The sequence below is a fragment of the Oncorhynchus keta genome, chromosome 20, assembly GCF_023373465.1.
Source record: "Oncorhynchus keta strain PuntledgeMale-10-30-2019 chromosome 20, Oket_V2, whole genome shotgun sequence".
NCBI classification, from domain to species: Eukaryota; Metazoa; Chordata; class Actinopteri; order Salmoniformes; family Salmonidae; genus Oncorhynchus; species Oncorhynchus keta.
The window spans coordinates 12,572,352-12,590,167 of NC_068440.1; the positions used below are offsets into that span (position 1 = coordinate 12,572,352).

At 44.0% G+C, this 17,816-nt stretch overlaps 2 protein-coding genes across 2 annotated transcripts; both read right to left on the reverse strand.

Moving 5' to 3' along the window:
• Positions 1 to 718: 718 nt before the first annotated feature.
• LOC127909814 (mucin-5AC-like) lies at positions 719 to 2,724 on the reverse strand. The gene is made up of 2 exons (XM_052471845.1): positions 1,009 to 2,724; positions 719 to 883 (listed from the first exon to the last, which is right to left on the reverse strand). Exons 1-2 carry the CDS (start codon positions 2,722 to 2,724, stop codon positions 719 to 721), a joined length of 1,881 nt encoding a protein of 626 aa, XP_052327805.1.
• Positions 2,725 to 3,421: 697 nt separating this feature from the next.
• LOC127909815 (uncharacterized) lies at positions 3,422 to 7,412 on the reverse strand. The gene is made up of 3 exons (XM_052471846.1): positions 7,357 to 7,412; positions 6,601 to 7,129; positions 3,422 to 3,586 (listed from the first exon to the last, which is right to left on the reverse strand). Exons 1-3 carry the CDS (start codon positions 7,410 to 7,412, stop codon positions 3,422 to 3,424), a joined length of 750 nt encoding a protein of 249 aa, XP_052327806.1.
• Between the last annotated feature and the right edge of the window lie 10,404 nt (positions 7,413 to 17,816).

Genomic DNA, 17,816 nt, shown 5'->3' on the forward strand with positions numbered 1-17,816 from the left:
TGCTGCTGTTGTAGTGGCCATAGGAGCTCCGGTGGTTGTAGTAGGAGCTGCAGTTGTCGTAGGGGATGTTGTTGTGGAAGTCGTAGTTTTTACAGTTGTTGTAGAAGACGCTTCTGTTGTGGTTGCAGTAGGGGCTGCAGTAGTGCTTGTGGAAGCAGCTTCAGTTGTTGTTGTAAGAGCTGCTGCTGTTGAAGTAACCGTGGGAGCTCCGGTGGTTGTAGTAGGAGCTGCAGTTGTCGTAGGGGATGTTGTTGTGGTTATTGTAGAAGGATCTTCATTTCTCGTTGCAGTAGGGGCTGCTGTAGTGGTTGAGGAAGCAGCTACAGTTGTTGTTGGAACTGCTGCAGTTGTAGTGGCCGTAGGAGCTACGGTAGTTGTAGTAGGAGCTGCAGTTGTCGTAGGGGATGTTGTTGTGGTTGTCGTAGGTGCTATAGTTGTTTTTGAAGAAGCTTCAGTTGTGGTTCCAGTAAGGGCTGCAGTAGTGGTTGTGGAAGAAGCTGCAGTCGTGGTTGCAGTAGGCAATGCAGTAGTGGATGTGGAAGCAGCTGCAGTCGTGGTTGCAGTAGCTAATGCAGTAGTGGTTGTGGAAGCAGCTGCAGTTGTGGTAGTAGGAGCTGCAGTTGTCGAAGGGGATGTTGTCGAATCTGCTGTAGTTGTTGTAGAAGAAGCTTCAGTTGTGGTTGCAGCAGGGTCTGCAGTAGTGCTTGTGGAAGCAGCTTCAGTTGTTGTTGTAAGAGCTGCTGCTGTTGTAGTGGCCGTAGGAGCTCCGGTGGTTGAAGTAGGAGCTGCAGTTGTCGTAGGGGATGTTGTTGTGGAAGTCGTAGTTTTTACAGTTGTTGTAGAAGACGCTTCTGTTGTGGTTGCAGTAGGGGCTGCAGTAGTGCTTGTGGGAAGCAGGTTCAGTTGTTGTTATAAGAGCTGTTGCTGTTGTGGCCATAGGAGCTCCGGTGGTTGTAGTAGGAGCTGCAGTTGTCGTAGGGGATGTTGTTGTGGAAGTTGTAGTTTTACAGTTGTTGTAGAAGACGCTTCTGTTGTGGTTGCAGCAGGGTCTGCAGTAGTGCTTGTGGAAGCAGCTTCAGTTGTTGTTGTAAGAGCTGCTGCTGTTGTAGTGGCCGTAGGAGCTCCGGTGGTTGAAGTAGGAGCTGCAGTTGTCGTAGGGGATGTTGTTGTGGAAGTCGTAGTTTTTACAGTTGTTGTAGAAGACGCTTCTGTTGTGGTTGCAGTAGGGGCTGCAGTAGTGCTTGTGGAAGCAGGTTCAGTTGTTGTTGTAAGAGCTGTTGCTGTTGTAGTGGCCATAGGAGCTCCGGTGGTTGTAGTAGGAGCTGCAGTTGTCGTAGGGGATGTTGTTGTGGAAGTCGTAGTTTTTACAGTTGTTGTAGAAGACGCTTCTGTTGTGGTTGCAGTAGGGGCTGCAGTAGTGCTTGTGGAAGCAGCTTCAGTTGTTGTTGTAAGAGCTGCTGCTGTTGAAGTAACCGTGGGAGCTCCGGTGGTTTTAGTAGGAGCTGCAGTTGTCGTAGGGGAGATTGTTGTGGTTGTCGTAGGTGCTATAGTTGTTTTTGAAGGAGCTTCAGTTGTGGTTCCAGTAAGGGCTGCAGTAGTGGTTGTGGAAGCAGCTGCAGTCGTGGTTGCAGTAGGTAATGCAGTAGTGGTTGTGGAAGCAGCTACAGTTGTGGTAGCAGGAGCTGCAGTTGTCGAAGGGGATGTTGTCGAATCTGCTATAGTTGTTGTAGGATAAGCTTCAGTTGTGGTTGCAGCAGGGTCTGCAGTAGTGCTTGTGGAAGCAGCTGCATTTGTTGTTGTAAGAGCTGCTGCTGTTGTCGTGGCCGTAGGAGCTGCAGTTGTCGTAGGGGATGTTGTTGTGGAAGTCGTAGTTTCTACAGTTGTTGTAGAAGACGCTTCTGTTGTGGTTGCAGTAGGGGCTGCAGTAGTGCTTGTGGAAGCAGCTTCAGTTGTTGTTGTAAGAGCTGCTGCTGTTGAAGTAACCGTGGGAGCTCCGGTGGTTGTAGTAGGAGCTGCAGTTGTCGTAGGGGATGTTGTTGTGGTTATTGTAGAAGGATCTTCATTTCTCGTTGCAGTAGGGGCTGCTGTAGTGGTTGAGGAAGCAGCTACAGTTGTTGTTGGAACTGCTGCAGTTGTAGTGGCCGTAGGAGCTACGGTAGTTGTAGTAGGAGCTGCAGTTGTCGTAGGGGATGTTGTTGTGGTTGTCGTAGGTGCTATAGTTGTTTTTGAAGAAGCTTCAGTTGTGGTTCCAGTAAGGGCTGCAGTAGTGGTTGTGGAAGAAGCTGCAGTCGTGGTTGCAGTAGGTAATGCAGTAGTGGTTGTGGAAGCAGCTGCAGTCGTGGTTGCAGTAGCTAATGCAGTAGTGGTTGTGGAAGCAGCTGCAGTTGTGGTAGTAGGAGCTGCAGTTGTCGAAGGGGATGTAGTCGGAGCTGCTGTAGTTGATGTAGAAGAAGCTTCAGTTGTGGTTGCAGCAGGGTCTGCAGTAGTGCTTGTGGAAGCAGCTTCAGTTGTTGTTGTAAGAGCTGCTGCTGTTGTAGTGGCCGTAGGAGCTCCGGTGGTTGAAGTAGGAGCTGCAGTTGTCGTAGGGGATGTTGTTGTGGAAGTCGTAGTTTTTACAGTTGTTGTAGAAGACGCTTCTGTTGTGGTTGCAGTAGGGGCTGCAGTAGTGCTTGTGGAAGCAGGTTCAGTTGTTGTTGTAAGAGCTGCTGCTGTTGTAGTGGCCATAGGAGCTCCGGTGGTTGTAGTAGGAGCTGCAGTTGTCGTAGGGTATGTTGTTGTGGTAGTCGTAGTTTCTACAGTTGTTGTAGATGAAGCTTCTGTTGTGGTTGCAGTAGGGGCTGCAGTAGTGCTTGTGGAAGCAGCTTCAGTTGTTGTTGTAAGAGCTGCTGCTGTTGAAGTAACCGTGGGAGCTCCGGTGGTTGTAGTAGGAGCTGCAGTTGTCGTAGGGGATGTTGTTGTGGTTATTGTAGAAGGATCTTCATTTCTCGTTGCAGTAGGGGCTGCTGTAGTGGTTGAGGAAGCAGCTACAGTTGTTGTTGGAACTGCTGCAGTTGTAGTGGCCGTAGGAGCTACGGTAGTTGTAGTAGGAGCTGCAGTTGTCGTAGGGGATGTTGTTGTGGTTGTCGTAGGTGCTATAGTTGTTTTTGAAGAAGCTTCAGTTGTGGTTCCAGTAAGGGCTGCAGTAGTGGTTGTGGAAGAAGCTGCAGTCGTGGTTGCAATAGGTAATGCAGTAGTGGTTGTGGAAGCAGCTGCAGTCGTGGTTGCAGTAGCTAATGCAGTAGTGGTTGTGGAAGCAGCTGCAGTTGTGGTAGTAGGAGCTGCAGTTGTCGAAGGGGATGTTGTCGAATCTGCTGTAGTTGTTGTAGAAGAAGCTTCAGTTGTGGTTGTAGCAGGGTCTGCAGTAGTGCTTGTGGAAGCAGCTTCAGTTGTTGTTGTAAGAGCTGCTGCTGTTGTAGTGGCCGTAGGAGCTCCGGTGGTTGAAGTAGGAGCTGCAGTTGTCGTAGGGGATGTTGTTGTGGAAGTCGTAGTTTTTACAGTTGTTGTAGAAGACGCTTCTGTTGTGGTTGCAGTAGGGGCTGCAGTAGTGCTTGTGGAAGCAGGTTCAGTTGTTGTTGTAAGAGCTGCTGCTGTTGTAGTGGCCATAGGAGCTCCGGTGGTTGTAGTAGGAGCTGCAGTTGTCGTAGGGGAGATTGTTGAGGTTGTCGTAGGTGCTATAGTTGTTTTTGAAGGAGCTTCAGTTGTGGTTCCAGTAAGGGCTGCAGTAGTGGTTGTGGAAGCAGCTGCAGTCGTGGTTGCAGTAGGTAATGCAGTAGTGGTTGTGGAAGCAGCTACAGTTGTGGTAGCAGGAGCTGCAGTTGTCGAAGGGGATGTTGTCGAATCTGCTATAGTTGTTGTAGGATAAGCTTCAGTTGTGGTTGCAGCAGGGTCTGCAGTAGTGCTTGTGGAAGCAGCTGCAGTTGTTGTTGTAAGAGCTGCTGCTGTTGTCGTGGCCGTAGGAGCTGCAGTTGTCGTAGGGGATGTTGTTGTGGAAGTCGTAGTTTCTACAGTTGTTGTAGAAGACGCTTCTGTTGTGGTTGCAGTAGGGGCTGCAGTAGTGCTTGTGGAAGCAGCTTCAGTTGTTGTTGTAAGAGCTGCTGCTGTTGAAGTAACCGTGGGAGCTCCGGTGGTTGTAGTAGGAGCTGCAGTTGTCGTAGGGGATGTTGTTGTGGTTATTGTAGAAGGATCTTCATTTCTCGTTGCAGTAGGGGCTGCTGTAGTGGTTGAGGAAGCAGCTACAGTTGTTGTTGGAACTGCTGCAGTTGTAGTGGCCGTAGGAGCTACGGTAGTTGTAGTAGGAGCTGCAGTTGTCGTAGGGGATGTTGTTGTGGTTGTCGTAGGTGCTATAGTTGTTTTTGAAGAAGCTTCAGTTGTGGTTCCAGTAAGGGCTGCAGTAGTGGTTGTGGAAGAAGCTGCAGTCGTGGTTGCAGTAGGTAATGCAGTAGTGGTTGTGGAAGCAGCTGCAGTCGTGGTTGCAGTAGGTAATGCAGTAGTGGTTGTGGAAGCAGCTTCAGTCGTGGTTGCAGTAGCTAATGCAGTAGTGGTTGTGGAAGCAGCTACAGTTGTGGTAGTAGGAGCTGCAGTTGTCGAAGGGGATGTTGTCAAATCTGCTATAGTTGTAGAAGATGCTTCTGTTGTGGTTGCAGCAGGGTCTGCAGTAGTGCTTGTGGAAGCAGCTTCAGTTGTTGTTGTAAGAGCTGCTGCTGTTGTAGTGGCCGTAGGAGCTCCGGTGGTTGTAGTAGGAGCTGCAGTTGTCGTAGGTGCTATAGTTGTTTTTGAAGAAGCTTCAGTTATGGTTCCAGTAAGGGCTGCAGTAGTTGTTGTAGAAGAAGCTTCAGTTGTGGTTGCAGTAAGGGCTGCAGTAGTGGTTGTGGAAGAAGCTGCCGTCGTGGTTGCAGTAGGTAATGCAGTAGTGGTTGTGGAAGCAGCTACAGTTGTTGTGGTTATTGTAGAAGGATCTTCATTTCTAGTTGCAGTTGGGGCTGCTGTAGTGGTTGAGGTAGCAGCTACAGTTGTTGTTGGAGCTGCTGCAGTTGTAGTGGCCGTAGGAGCTACGGTAGTTGTAGTAGGAGCTGCAGTTGTCTTATGGGATGTTGTTGTGGTAGTCGTACTTTCTACAGTTGTTGTAGAAGAAGCTTTTGTTGTGGTTGTAGTAGGAGCTGCACTTGTTCTTGTGGAAGAAGCTACAGTTGGAGTTGTAGGAGCTGTGGTTGTCATAGTAGCTGCATCATTTGTGGTGGTCGCAGGATCTACCATTTTTGTTGTAGTAGAAGCTGTAGTTGTTGCCGTAGGTGGTATTGTTGCGCTTGTTGTAGATGTTATAGAAGCTGCAGTGGTTGTCATTGCAGCTGCTGTTGTGCTTGCTATTGTAGCTAACGTTGTTGTTGTATGACCTAGAGTTGTTGTTGCCATAGGGGCTGCAGTAGTGGTTGTGGATGCAGCTGCAGTTGGTGCTGGCGCAGTTGTAGTGGTCGTTGGAGCTCCAGTTGTTGTACTAGCTGCTATTGTGGTTGCTGTAGGCGCTACATTTGTGTTTGTCGTAGGACTTACAATGGCAGTGGGTCCTGCAATTTTGATTGGAGTTGTAGGATCTACAGTTGTTGGAGCTGCAGTTGTCGAAAAGGATGTTGTTGTAGTTGTCATAGGTTCTACAGTTGTTGTTGTGGTTGCTGTAGGTGCTCCAGTTGTGGTTGTCGTAGGAGTTAAAATGGTAGTAGGACCTTCGGTTGTGATTGGCGTTGTTGGAGCTACAGTTGTCGAAGGGGAGATTGTTGTGGTTGTCGTAGGTGCTATAGTTGTTTTAGAAGAAGCTTCAGTTATGGTTCCAGTAAGGGCTGCAGTAGTTGTTGTAGAAGAAGCTTCAGTTGTGGTTGCAATAAGGGCTGCAGTAGTGGTTGTGGAAGCAGCTACAGCTGTTGTGGCAGGAGCTGCAGTTGTCGAAGGGGATGTTGTCATAGGTGATATAGTTGTTGTAGAAGAAGCTTCAGTTGTGGTTGCAGTAGGGGCTACAGTAGTGCTTGTGGAAGCAGCTTCAGTTGTTGTTGTAAGAGCTGCTGCTGTTGTAGTGGCTGCAGGAGCTCCAGTGGTTTTAGTAGGAGCTGCAGTTGTCATAGGGGATGTTGTTGTGGTAGTCGTAGTTTCTACAGTTGTTGTAGAAGAAGCTTCTGTTGTGGTTGCAGTAGCAGCTGCAGTAGTGGTTGTGGAATAAGCTTCAGTTGTGGTTGAGGTAAGGGCTGCAGTAGTGGTTGTGGAAGCAGCTTGAGTTGTTGTTGTAAGAGCTGCTGTTGTTGTAGTGGCCGTAGGAGCTCCAGTGGTTTTAGTAGGAGCTGCAGTTTTCGTAGGGGATGTTGTTGTGGTTATTGTAGAAGGATCTTCATTTCTAGTTGCAGTAAGGGCTGCTGTAGTGGTTGAGGAAGCAGCTACAGTTGTTGTTGGAGCTGCTGCAGTTGTAGTGGCCGTAGGCGCTACGGTAGTTGTAGTAGGAGCTGCAGTTCTCGTAGGGGATGTTGTTGTGGTAGTTGTAGTTTCTACAGTTGTTGTAGAAGAAGCTTCTGTTGTGGTTGCAGTAGGGGCTGCACTTGTTCTTGTGGAAGAAGCTACAGTTGGAGCTGTGGTTGTCGTAGTAGCTGCATAATTTGTGGTGGTCGCAGGATCTACAATTTTTGTCGTAGTAGAAGCTGTAGTTGTTGCCGTGGGGGGTATTGTTGCGCTTGTTGTAGATGTTATAGAAGCTGCAGTGGTTGTTGTAGCAGCTGCTGTTGTGCTTGCTAAAGTTGTTGTATGAGCTAGAGTTGTTGTTGCCATAGGGGCTGCTGTAGTGGTTGTGGATGCAGCTTCAGTTGGTGCTGCTGCAGTTGTAGTGATCGTGGGAGCTACATTTGTTGTACTAGCTGCTGTTGTGGTTGCTGTAGGAGCTACATTTGTGGTTCTCGTAGGACTTACTATGGTAGTAGGTCCTGCAGTTGTGATTGGCGTTGTAGGAGCTACAGGTGTTGTAGTTGCAGCTTTAGTTGTCGAAAAGGATGTTGTTGTGGTTGTCGTAGGTGCTACAGTTGTTGTTGTGGTTGTCGTAGGTGCTACAGTTGTGGTTGTCCTAGGAGTTAAAATGGTAGTAGGAGCTTCAGTTGTAATTGGCGTTGTTGGAGCTACAGTTGTCGAAGGGGATATTTTTGTGGTTGTTTTAGGTGCTATAGTTGTTGTAGAAGAAGCTGAAGTTGTGGTTGTCTTGGGAACTACTCTTATTGTTGTAGGAGCTACAGTTTTGGTTGTCGTAGTAGTTGCTGGAGTTGTGGTGGTTGGAACTTTAGTTGTTTTAGTTACTGCAGATCTCGTTGTCGTAGTAGCTGCTTTAGTTGTGCTGGTAAAATGAGCTCCATGTTTTTTACAATGAATTGTGGTAGTGGTATGGGCCGCTTTTGTGGTTTTAGAAGCAGCTAGGGTTGTCATAGGAGCTGCTTTTGTGGTTGTTGTAGGAGCTAAAGTGGTCCTAGAGGCTGCAGTTGTGATTGTCATTGTAGGTTTTGAAGTTGTAATGGTTGTAGGAGCTACAGTTGTTGTAGATGGAGCTGCACTTGTGGGTATCGTTGTAGGTTTTGAAGTTGTAATGGTCGTAGGGGCTACAGTTGTTGTAGATGGAGCTGCACTTGTGATTGTCGTTGTAGGTTTTGAAGTTGTAATGGTCGTAGGAGCTACAGTTGTTGTAAATGGAGCTGCACTTGTGATTGTCGTTGTAGGTTTTGAAGTTGTAATGGTCGTAGGAGCTACAGTTGTTGTAGATGGAGCTGCAGTTCTGGTTGTCAAAGGAGCTACATTTTTTGTAGTTGTAGCTGTGGTTATCATAGTAGGTGCTGCAGATGTAGTGGTTGTAGGTACAGTTGTTATCATAACATCCGCAGCAGGAGCTACAGTTGTGGTAGTAGTAGCTACAGTTGTGAGTGTCATAAGTAAAACATTTGTTGTAGCTGCAGTTGTAGTTGTTGTTGCAGTTGTTGTGATTGTAGTAGGATCTGCAGTGGTTGTTGAATGAGCCATTGTTGTGCTTGTTGTTGTAGTAGGAGCTGCACTTGTTATTGCAGTAGGGGCTGTAGTAGTGGTTGTGGAAGCAGCTACAGTTGTTGTTGTAGGAGCTGCTGCAGTTGTAGTTATCGTAGGAGCTACAGTTGTTATAGTAGAAGCTGTAATTGCGGGGGTTGAAGGAGTTGTGATTTCTGTAGGAGCTGAAGTTGTGGTTGTTGTCGGGGTTATAATGGTAGTAGGACCTGCAGCTAGGATTGCTGTTGTAGTTGCTGCAGTTATAGTGGTCATAGGAGCTACAGTTGTTGTACTAGCTGCTGTTGTGGTTGCTGTAGGAGCTACAGTTCTGTTTGTCGTAGGAGTTAAATTGGTAGTAGGACCTGCAGTTGGGTTTGGCGTTGTAGGAGCTATTGTTGTTGTCGTAGGAGCTGCAGTTGTCAAAGGGGATGTTGTTGTGGTTTTCGTAGGTGCTGAAGTTGTTGTAGAAGAAGCTACAGGTGTTGTTGTTGGAGCTGCTGTTGTGGTTTTCATAGTAGCTGCAGCAGTTGTAACAGGATCTACAGGTATTGTCATAGGAGCTGCTTTTGTTGTCGTAGGAGCAACATTTTTTGTATTAGTAGCTGTAGATGTAGTTGGAGCTGCTGTTGTGCTTGTTATAATAGCTAAAGTTGTTGTTGTAAGAGCTGCAGTTGTTGTTGCAGTAGTGGGTGCAGTAGTGGCTGTGGAAGCAGCTCCAGTTGTTATAGTAGGAGCTGCAGTTGTCTTAGGGGATGCTGTTGTAGTAGAACCTGCAGTTGTAGCTGTAGGGGGTATTGTGGGGCTTGTTGTAGATGTCATTGAAGCTGCAGTGATTGTCATAGCAGCTGCTGTTGTGCTTGCGAAAGTACCTAAAGTTGTTGTTGAAGGAGCTGCAGTTGTTGTTGCAGTAGGGGCTGCAGTAGTGGTTCTGGAAGCAGATACAGCTTTTGTTGTAGGAGCTCCTGCAGTTGTAGTGGTCGTAGGAGCTCCAGTTGTTGTAGTAGAAGCTGTTGTTGCGGGAGTTGTAGGAGCTGCAGTTGTCGTAGGGGATCTTATTGTGGTTATTGCAGAAGGATCTTCAGTTCTGTTTGCTGTAGGGACTGCTGTAGTGGTTGTGGAAGCAAGTCCTGCAGCTGCTGGAGTTGTGGTGGTCATAGGAGCTACAGTTGTGATTTCTTTAGGAACAAATGTTGTGCTTGTCGTAGGAGTTAAAATGGTAGTAGGACCTGCAGTTGTGATTGGCGTTGTAGGAGCTACTGTTGTTGTCGTAGGAGCTGCAGTAGTCGAAGGGGATGTGGTTGTGGTTGTCGTAGGTGCTATAATTGTTGTAGAAGAAACTTCAGTTGTGGTTGCAGTAGGGGTTGCAGTAGTGGCTGTGGAAGCAGCTACAGGTGTTGTTGGAGCTGCTGTTGTGGTTTTCGTAGTAGCTTCAGCAGTAGTAGTTGTAACAGGATCTAGTGTTATTGTCGTAGGAGCAACATTTTTTGTATTTGTAGCTGCAGCAGTGGTTGTCGTTGGAGCTGCTGTTATGCTTGTTATATTAGCTAAAGTTGTTGTAGGTGCTGCAGTTGTTGTTGCAGTATTGAGTGCAGTAGTGCTTGTGGAAGCAGCTACAGTTGTTGTTATAGGAGCTGCTGCAGTTGTAGTGGTTATAGGAGCTCCTGTTGTAGTAGAAGCTGCAGTTGTCGTAGGGGATGATGTTGTGGTTTTTGTAGAAGGTTCTTCAGTTCTGGTTGCAGTAGGGGCTGTGGTACTGGTTGTGGAAGCAGCTACAGTTGGTGTTGTAGGAGCTGCTGTTGTGGTTGTTGTAGTAGCTTCAGCAGTTGTAGTGGTCACAGGATCTACAATTATTTTTGTAGTAGAAGCTGCACTTGTTGCTGTAGGGGGTTTAGTTGGGCTTGTTTTTGATGTTGTAGAAGCTGCAGTGATTGTCGTTACAGCTGCTGTTGTGCTTGCTATAGTACCTAAAGTTGTTGTTGTAGAAGGTGCAGTACTTGTTGCATTAGTGGCTGCTGTAGTGGTTGTGGAAGCAGCTACTGGTTTGGTTGTAGGACCTCCTACAGTTGTTGTGGTCATAGGAGCTATAGTTGTCCTAGTAGAAGTTGCAATTGCAGGGTTTGTAGGAGCTGCAGTTGTGATTTCTGTAGGAGCTGAAGTTGTAGTTGTTGTCGGAGTTATAATGGTAGTAGGACCTGCTGTTATGATTGCTGTTGTAGTTGCTGCATTTGTCGTGGTAATAGGAGCTAGAGTTGTTGCACTAGCTGCTGTTGTGGTTGCTGTAGGAGCTACATTTGTGCTTGTCGTAGGAGTTAAATTGGTAGTAGGACCTGCAATTGTTATTGGCGTTGTAGGAGCTACTGTTGTTGTCGTAGGAGCTGTAGTTGTCGAAGGAGATTTTGTTGTGGTTGTCGTAGGTGCTATAGTTGTTGTAGAAGAAGCTTCAGTTGTGGTTGGAGTAGGGGTTGCAGTAGTGGTTGTGGAAGCAGCTTCAGTTGTGATTGTCGTAGGAGCTGCAGCAGTTGTAGTGGTAAAAGGATCTACATTTTTTGTATTAGTAGCCGCTGCTGATGATGATGTAAAAGCTGCAGTGGTTGTTGTAGGAGCTGCCGTTATGCTGGTTATAGTAGATAAAGTTGTTGTTGTCGGAGCTGCAGTTGTTGTTGCAGAAGGGGGTGCAGTAGTGGTTGTGGATGCAGCTACAGTTGTTGTAGTAGGAGCTGCAGTTGTCGTTGGGGATGTTGTTGTGGTTAATGTAGAATGATTTTCAGTTCTGGTTTCAGTAGGGGCTGCTGTAGTGCTTGAGGAAGCAGCTACCTTTGGTGTCGTAGGAGCTGCTGTTGGGGTTGTCGTAGTACCTTCAGCAGTTGTAGTGGTTGCAGGATCTAAAATTGTTGTTTTTGTAGAAGCTGTAGTTGCCATAGGGGGTATTGTTGTGCTTGTTGTAGATGTTATAGAAGCTGCAGTGATTGTCGTAGCAGCTGCTGTTGTGCTGGCTATAGTAGCAAAAGTTGTTGTTGTTGTAGGTGCTGCAGTTGTTGTTGCAGTAGGGGCTGTGATAGTGGTTGTGGAAGCAGCTCGAGTTGTTGTATTAGGAGCTGCAGTTGTCGTTGGGGATGTTGTTGTGGTTATTTTAGAAGGATCTTCAATTCTGGTTGCTGTTAGAGCTGCTGTTGTGGTTGTTGTAGTAGCTTCAGCAGTTGTAGTGGTCGCAGGATTGACAAATATTTTTGTAGTAGATGCTGCAGTTGTTACCGTATTGGGTATTGTTGGGTTTGTTTTTGTAGTTAAAGTTGTTGTTGTAGGAGCTGCAGTTGTTGCAGATCTCGTTGGCGTTGTAGCTGCTTTAGTTGTCCTGGTCAAATGAGCTACATGTTTTTTACAAGGAGCTGCAGTTGTGGTTGTGGTATGGGCTGCTTTTCTGGTTCTGGAAGCAGCTAGGGTTGGTGTCATAGGAGGTGCTTTTTTGGTTGTTGTTGGAGCTAATGTGGTCCTAGAAGCTGCAGTTGTGGTTGTTAAAGCAGCTCTTGTTGAAGGAGCTGCTCTTCTGGAGGCTGTGGTTATTGTCGAAACTCCATGGATATTCCAGAATACGAACACTGATTTATGAGATGAATGGTTAGTATATTTGATGAGTACAGTATCGATTTTTCTAATCTTACTCTTCATCAGATGCGTGCAGTGACCAAAGGTGTCTCACTTCAATCTAATTATTACAGGATACTGAACAAAAGTGTAAATAAATTGGTGATTAACCCTGTGCTGATTAATGAAGGTTATCTCATGATCACAGGTTACTGTAGGGTGTGAGAGCTATTTAAATGTTTGATAGACCTGCAAAACTTATGTTGTTGTGCGGGTGATTGTGTACTGAGGAACATGTATCTTGGTTCCAGAGATAAGACACTAGCAATTTCTTTAGTTTTGGGGCTTTCATCAAGGTAAGTGTTTCTTGGTATAACGTCGTCCCTAGGCTATTAAACACACAGCACATTTAAGCCTGGCATATCAACCATTCAAAGTTGGGCTTTGTAGGATTGACAATAGAATTCTATAGGAGTGACCTTACCGAGTAAAGTATTTGACATTGTCACTACTTAACCCAGTCAGAAATGCATAATTATTGTTAAATCCTGCCCATTTCCACAACTTATCTTCTTAAAATTAGAATTTAGACCTAACTAATGAAGGACAAGTTTGATGTGTTGGTCCACCAGACCTTCCGTTCATTTGGCCGGAAGTGTCTGGGAATGGAGACAGTGTTATAGCAGTTATTATTAAAAGTTGACATTAGAGCATATGACAACAGGATGAACAGTCATCTATAACACACATTGTAACTATTTTTTCAACATCTTATTCCATTACACATAACTATTTAAAACCACGTATGTCAGGGTATGACTAATGTTATAATGTGTTTTATTAACTGGGTGGTTTGAGCCCTCAATGCTGGTTGGCTGACAGCCGTGGTATATCAGTCTTTATACTATGGGTATGACAAAACATTCATTTTTACTACTCTAATTACATTGGTAACCAGTTTATAATAGAAATTAGGCACCTTGGGGGTTTGTGATATATGACAAATATACCACGGCTAAGGGAGCCCACCAGCACTAAGCGGGGTATATTGGCCATATACCAAACCTCCTTGGGCCTTATTGCTTTAAACATAGCTGTTTTAAATGCTTTATGAATGCATACATAAGGACACCTACAGTAAAGTGTTACTGAGCATTACTTACACTTTATTAAGATTAGCACACACATTTTTTGTTTGTTTGTTTGCTGTATGGAAAAATGTGCCATCATGTAATGTAAGAAAATGACATTCAGCAGTGTGATAATATTTACCTCCTCCACTTAAATCAATTTTCCATTTAATATTTAAAGATTTTGGAAATGTATTTAATTGGGTTGTTACAGTAGACTAGGAAACACGCAAAACTGTCTCCATGACATATTTATCAATGAAATTATTTTATAGTTTTTATTTGGATTTTGTATCTATGTTCTTGAACAATCATATGCTTTATCCAAAGGGATATGGACTATTTTATCACCTTCCTGCCTATTTAATTGTACATGTTGGGATTATTTAAATTAATCCGTGACAACACATCATGAATATCTATTCGGGTTTGTGTTGCAAAATGTGTTGTGTAAAAATGAACAAAGAAGGAAATTCAGTGTACTACATACCCATGGTGAAAAAAGTAGCTGTCAGTGTCTGAGTCTTCATTCTGAACTCAGTTCATGAAGTTGTTTTCTGAATAGAAAGAAACATATAAATTAGATTGACAGGTCGGTCATATTCCTTTTTTTTTACAAACAAATTTGTTGTTTATGTAAATGGAATGTTATAGAAGGGGCAAGATATGTGTTTAGTGATTTCACATTTTTGAGAAAACTTAACCCAAACAGTAAATTACTTCCTCATCCTTGTGTAATATGGGGACCCCAAAAAACATAAACAAAGGCTCCAAAAACAACCAATTGCATACTTTTAAACTGCAAATCTCTCAGTATAGTGATGCAGGTTATTCTGTACTTCATCTGCAATGTTATATGACATTTTATTGCGACTGGAGCAATACTTTTCTGTCCATTCTACAGGTAACTGCCAAAATAAAGGAAACACATGAGAGATAGAAAGTATATTGAAAGCATGGTGTACTTCTACACAGGAAGTTCCAGACACTGGTAGAATCTATGCCAAGCGCATTTAAGTTTTTCTGGCGGCTTGAGGTGGCCCACGCCCTTTTAAGATACTTTGTTATGGTGTTTTCTTAATTTTGGCAGTTATCTGTTGTAGCAGGCTGCACAGAGAATGGAACAGCTGGATAGGGGAAATTGCACACGTTGCGCAAAAGGGAATATGACATTGCAGATCAAGTTCGGAATGACACAATTTCAAGTGTACAACATCTAAAGACCTGCATCACTATACTGAGAGCTGTCTCTAAAAGGACATATTTAGGTGTTTTTGGAGCCATTGTTCATGGTTTTTTCAGGTCCCCATACTATGCAACCAGGATAAGGAAGTGATTTTCTGTTTGGGGCAAGTTTCTCAAAAACGTTAAATCACCAAAAAACAACCAAATAGAGTTTTGGTTGTAAATGTTTTTACTTATCCTTTAACCACTACTGTGACAGACTGCATTCAACTAAATGTGTAACTTGGTAAGGAAACATTTGCACTTGAACTAAATGCTAGATTAAATGCTAGAAAGGTGCTAGAAAGGTGACTAAATGCTAGAAAGGTGACTTTCAATTTAGCGTATGCAGAGTTTACCGTTAATGCATCCTGCAAACATGGGAACATTGTCTTTAAATTCCAATCGTGCTACAGCTCAGAACTTTAGCGGTAATACCTTTTTTGCACTATTGGTTAGAGCCTGTAAATAAGCATTTCACTGTAAGATCTACTACACCTGTTGTATTCGGCGCACGTGACAAATAAACTTTGATTTGATTTTAATAGAATCTAGACTTAAATACGGTATGACATATCAAGGGGTGTGAATGCAATCAAGACATCTCAGTTAAAACATTTCCGATACTTCTTTGTAGAGTAGCTTTTGTGGAATAAAATGAAAACTTTGCTCGGGTGTGAATTATTTCACAACACCGACTATAACTGCTGTAAACATGAACAGGGCCTTTGGAAAGTATTCAGAACATTTGAACTTTTCATCATTTTGCTACAGCCTTATACTAAAATGTATTAAATTGTGTCTTTCCCCCTCATCAATCTACACACAATATCCCATAATGACAAAGCAAAAACAGATTTTTTGTTGTTGTTTTTTGTTGTTGTTGCTGATTTATGATTTACAGAAATATTACATTTACATAAGTATTCAGACCCTTTACTCAGTACTTTGCAGAAGCAGCCCAGAAGTGATTACAGAATTTAGTCTTCTTGGGTATGACGCTACAAGATTGGCACACCTGTATTTAGGGAGTTCCTCTCATTATTCTCTGCAGATCCTCTCAAGCTCTGTCAGCTTGGAAGAGAGCGTTGCTGCACAGCTATTTTCAGGTCTTTCCAGAGATGTTCTATCGGGTTACATTTTGGGCTCTAGCTGGGCCACTCAAGGACATTCAGAGACTTTTCCCGAAGCCACTGCTGCATTGTCTTGGCTGTGTGCTTAGGGTCGTTGTCCTGGTGGAAGGTGAACATTTGCCCCTGTCTGAAGTCCTGAGCACTCTGGAGCAAGTTTTCATCAAGGTTCTCTCTGTACTTTGCTCCGTTCATCTTTGCCTCGATCCTAACTAGTCTCCCAGTCCCTGTCGCTGAACACCGTCCTTCACCGTAGTGATTGTGCCAAGTTTCCTCTAGACGTGCTGTTTGGCATTCAGGCCAAGGAGTTCAATATTGGTTTCATCAGATCAGAGAATCTTGTATCTCATGTTCTAAGAATCTATAGGTTCCTTTTGGCAAACTCCAAGCGGGATGTCATGTGCCTTTTACTGAGGAGTGGCTTCTGTCTGGTAACTCTACCATAAAGGCCTTATTGGTGGAGTGCTGCAGAGATGGTTGTCCTGCTGGAAGGTTCTCCCATCTCCACATAGGAACTCTAGAGCTCTGTCAGTGACCATCGTGTTCTTGGGCACCTCCCTGACCAAGGCCCTTCTCCCCCAATTGCTCTAGGAAGAGTCTTGGAGGTTTCAAAGATCTTGTATTTAAGAATGACTGTGCTCTTGGGGACCTTCAATACTGCAGACATTATAGAAACAGGATGCACCTGAGCTCAATTTCGAGTCTCATTGCAATTATGTAAATAAGGTATTTCCGTTTTAAATAAATAAAACAAATCTAAAAACCTGTTTTCGCTGTGTCCTTATGGGGTGTTGTTCGTAGATTGTGTTTGTAGAAAAAAAATACATATTTAATCAATTTTAGAATAAGGCTGTTACTTAACAAAATGTGTAAGAAGTCAACGGGTCTGAATATTTTCCGAGGGCACTTTACATCCTGGTGAAATTTCACAGTAAAATCAACATTTGTGTTAAAAAATGTGTATGAGAAATCAGCCTAATTTTGCATCACTTCAATCGTGTTACTTTATAAAAGAGCTAAAGTAATTTTATGTTTTCAATTGGTCTGCAAGTGCCACTCTGAATTCTATACTTATTTTGTGACAGTAATAGGTGTAGTTCATCAAAGTGGAGGGTTTCTAAAATCTAGCACATAATACATCAAATAATATAGTCAAATCCACATTAGCGTTGTATTTTTTGCAAGATGAAATTATAATTTGATATGCTTTTAAAAAACATGTAAGTAAACTGTTACCGCCACGTTCCATTTATATACTGTAAAAAAAAATGTTTACTTACCTACAACAAATACCACTGCCAGCCTCCTTGTTCCTTTAAATTCACCAAATATCAATTGAGGAACGAATTTGCCTATGACAAAAACAATCCCAATATGCCTCTATTCTAAAAGCTCATCATCTGTCTAGTTCTGTTCTAAATGTTTTTTTGGAAATCTAACTTTTCATAATGCATACGGTCATGCCAATGTATCTGTAGTTACTAGTTAAATCACTTCAGAGCTGATCTGATTCCAAAGTTCTTGTCTTGCTTGTAACTAAAATATTTTGGGAAGCACATGAGATAATATAAAATAAGGGAGGAACAAAAAATGGGCAGGTAAATGGGAGGTCTTTAGGTTAATACCATCTTTGTTTTTTCCTTTGATACTAATTTGGTAAGAAAACTGGTCAGGTGAAAACTAGTTAGGTGTTCTGACACCACTAATTTTGTCATGCCGTGCAGGTGATGTACAAATCTTTTGGGAGGGACAATATTAGAAATGGGTGGGACAAAATATTGACAGGTGAATCTGTGTGTGAATATAATAACATTGTTGGTTTTCAGCCAATTGTTTTACATTTCAAAATGTGTTTCAACATTTGATAAAGCAATACATTTGCTTCACTGCACTCAAAAACTATATTTTGGTATTTGATTCATTAGTCCACACTTGATACAGTCCCAAAATGTTTTGCATGTCTGTGATCAACTTTGCAAGATAAACAACTTTCAAAATACAGAAAAATAGCCGGTATGATGCGCTTTGTATCATATGATGCATTTTGCGTCATACCGCCTGTATTATCTGCCGGAGTGAACGACAAGAGCTCAGATACACATGAAAACATGAAATGAACCTGGGAATCGATATAACATGCATTGCTCAGAGATGACCAAGCCTCTTCTGTAGCCTGTCAACTATGTGTCTGTCTATCCCTGTTCTCTCCTCTCTGCACAGACCATACAAACGCTCCGTCTCCGGTAGCCTCTGGAACTGCCGATCTGCGGCCAACAAGGCAGAGTTCATCTCAGCCTATGCCTCCCTCCAGTCCCTCGACTTCTTGGCACTGACCGAAACATGGATCACCACAGATAACACTGCTACTCCTACTGCTCTCTCTTCGTCCGCCCACGTGTTCTCGCACACCCCGAGAGCTTCTGGTCAGCGGGGTGGTGGCACCGGGATCCTCATCTCTCCCAAGTGGTCATTCTCTCTTTCTCCCCTTACCCATCTGTCTATCGCCTCCTTTGAATTCCATGCTGTCACAGTTACCAGCCCTTTCAAGCTTAACATCCTTATCATTTATCGCCCTCCAGGTCCCCTCGGAGAGTTCATCAATGAGCTTGATGCCTTGATAAGCTCCTTTCCTGAGGACGGCTCACCTCTCACAGTTCTGGGCGACTTTAACCTCCCCACGTCT

What these genes read in the sequence shown, in the direction of transcription:
- LOC127909814 (XM_052471845.1), bottom strand. Translation starts at nt 2,724, where the DNA reads ATGGCCACTACAACAGCAGCAGCTCTTACAACAACAACTGAACCTGCT. An exon ending in AAGCGTCTTCTACAACAACT is followed by an intron (nt 884 to 1,008) that starts GTAAAACTACAA and finishes GCTTCCCACAAG; the next exon opens with CACTACTGCAGCCCCTACTG.
- LOC127909815 (XM_052471846.1), bottom strand. Translation starts at nt 7,412, where the DNA reads ATGGAGCTCATTTTACCAGCACAACTAAAGCAGCTACTACGACAACGA. An exon ending in CTACGACAACGAGATCTGCA is followed by an intron (nt 7,130 to 7,356) that starts GTAACTAAAACA and finishes TTTAACTCCTAG; the next exon opens with GACAACCACAACTGTAGCAC. An exon ending in GAACAAGTGCAGCCCCTACT is followed by an intron (nt 3,587 to 6,600) that starts GCAACCACAACA and finishes TGCTTCCACAAG; the next exon opens with CACTACTGCAGCCCCTACTG.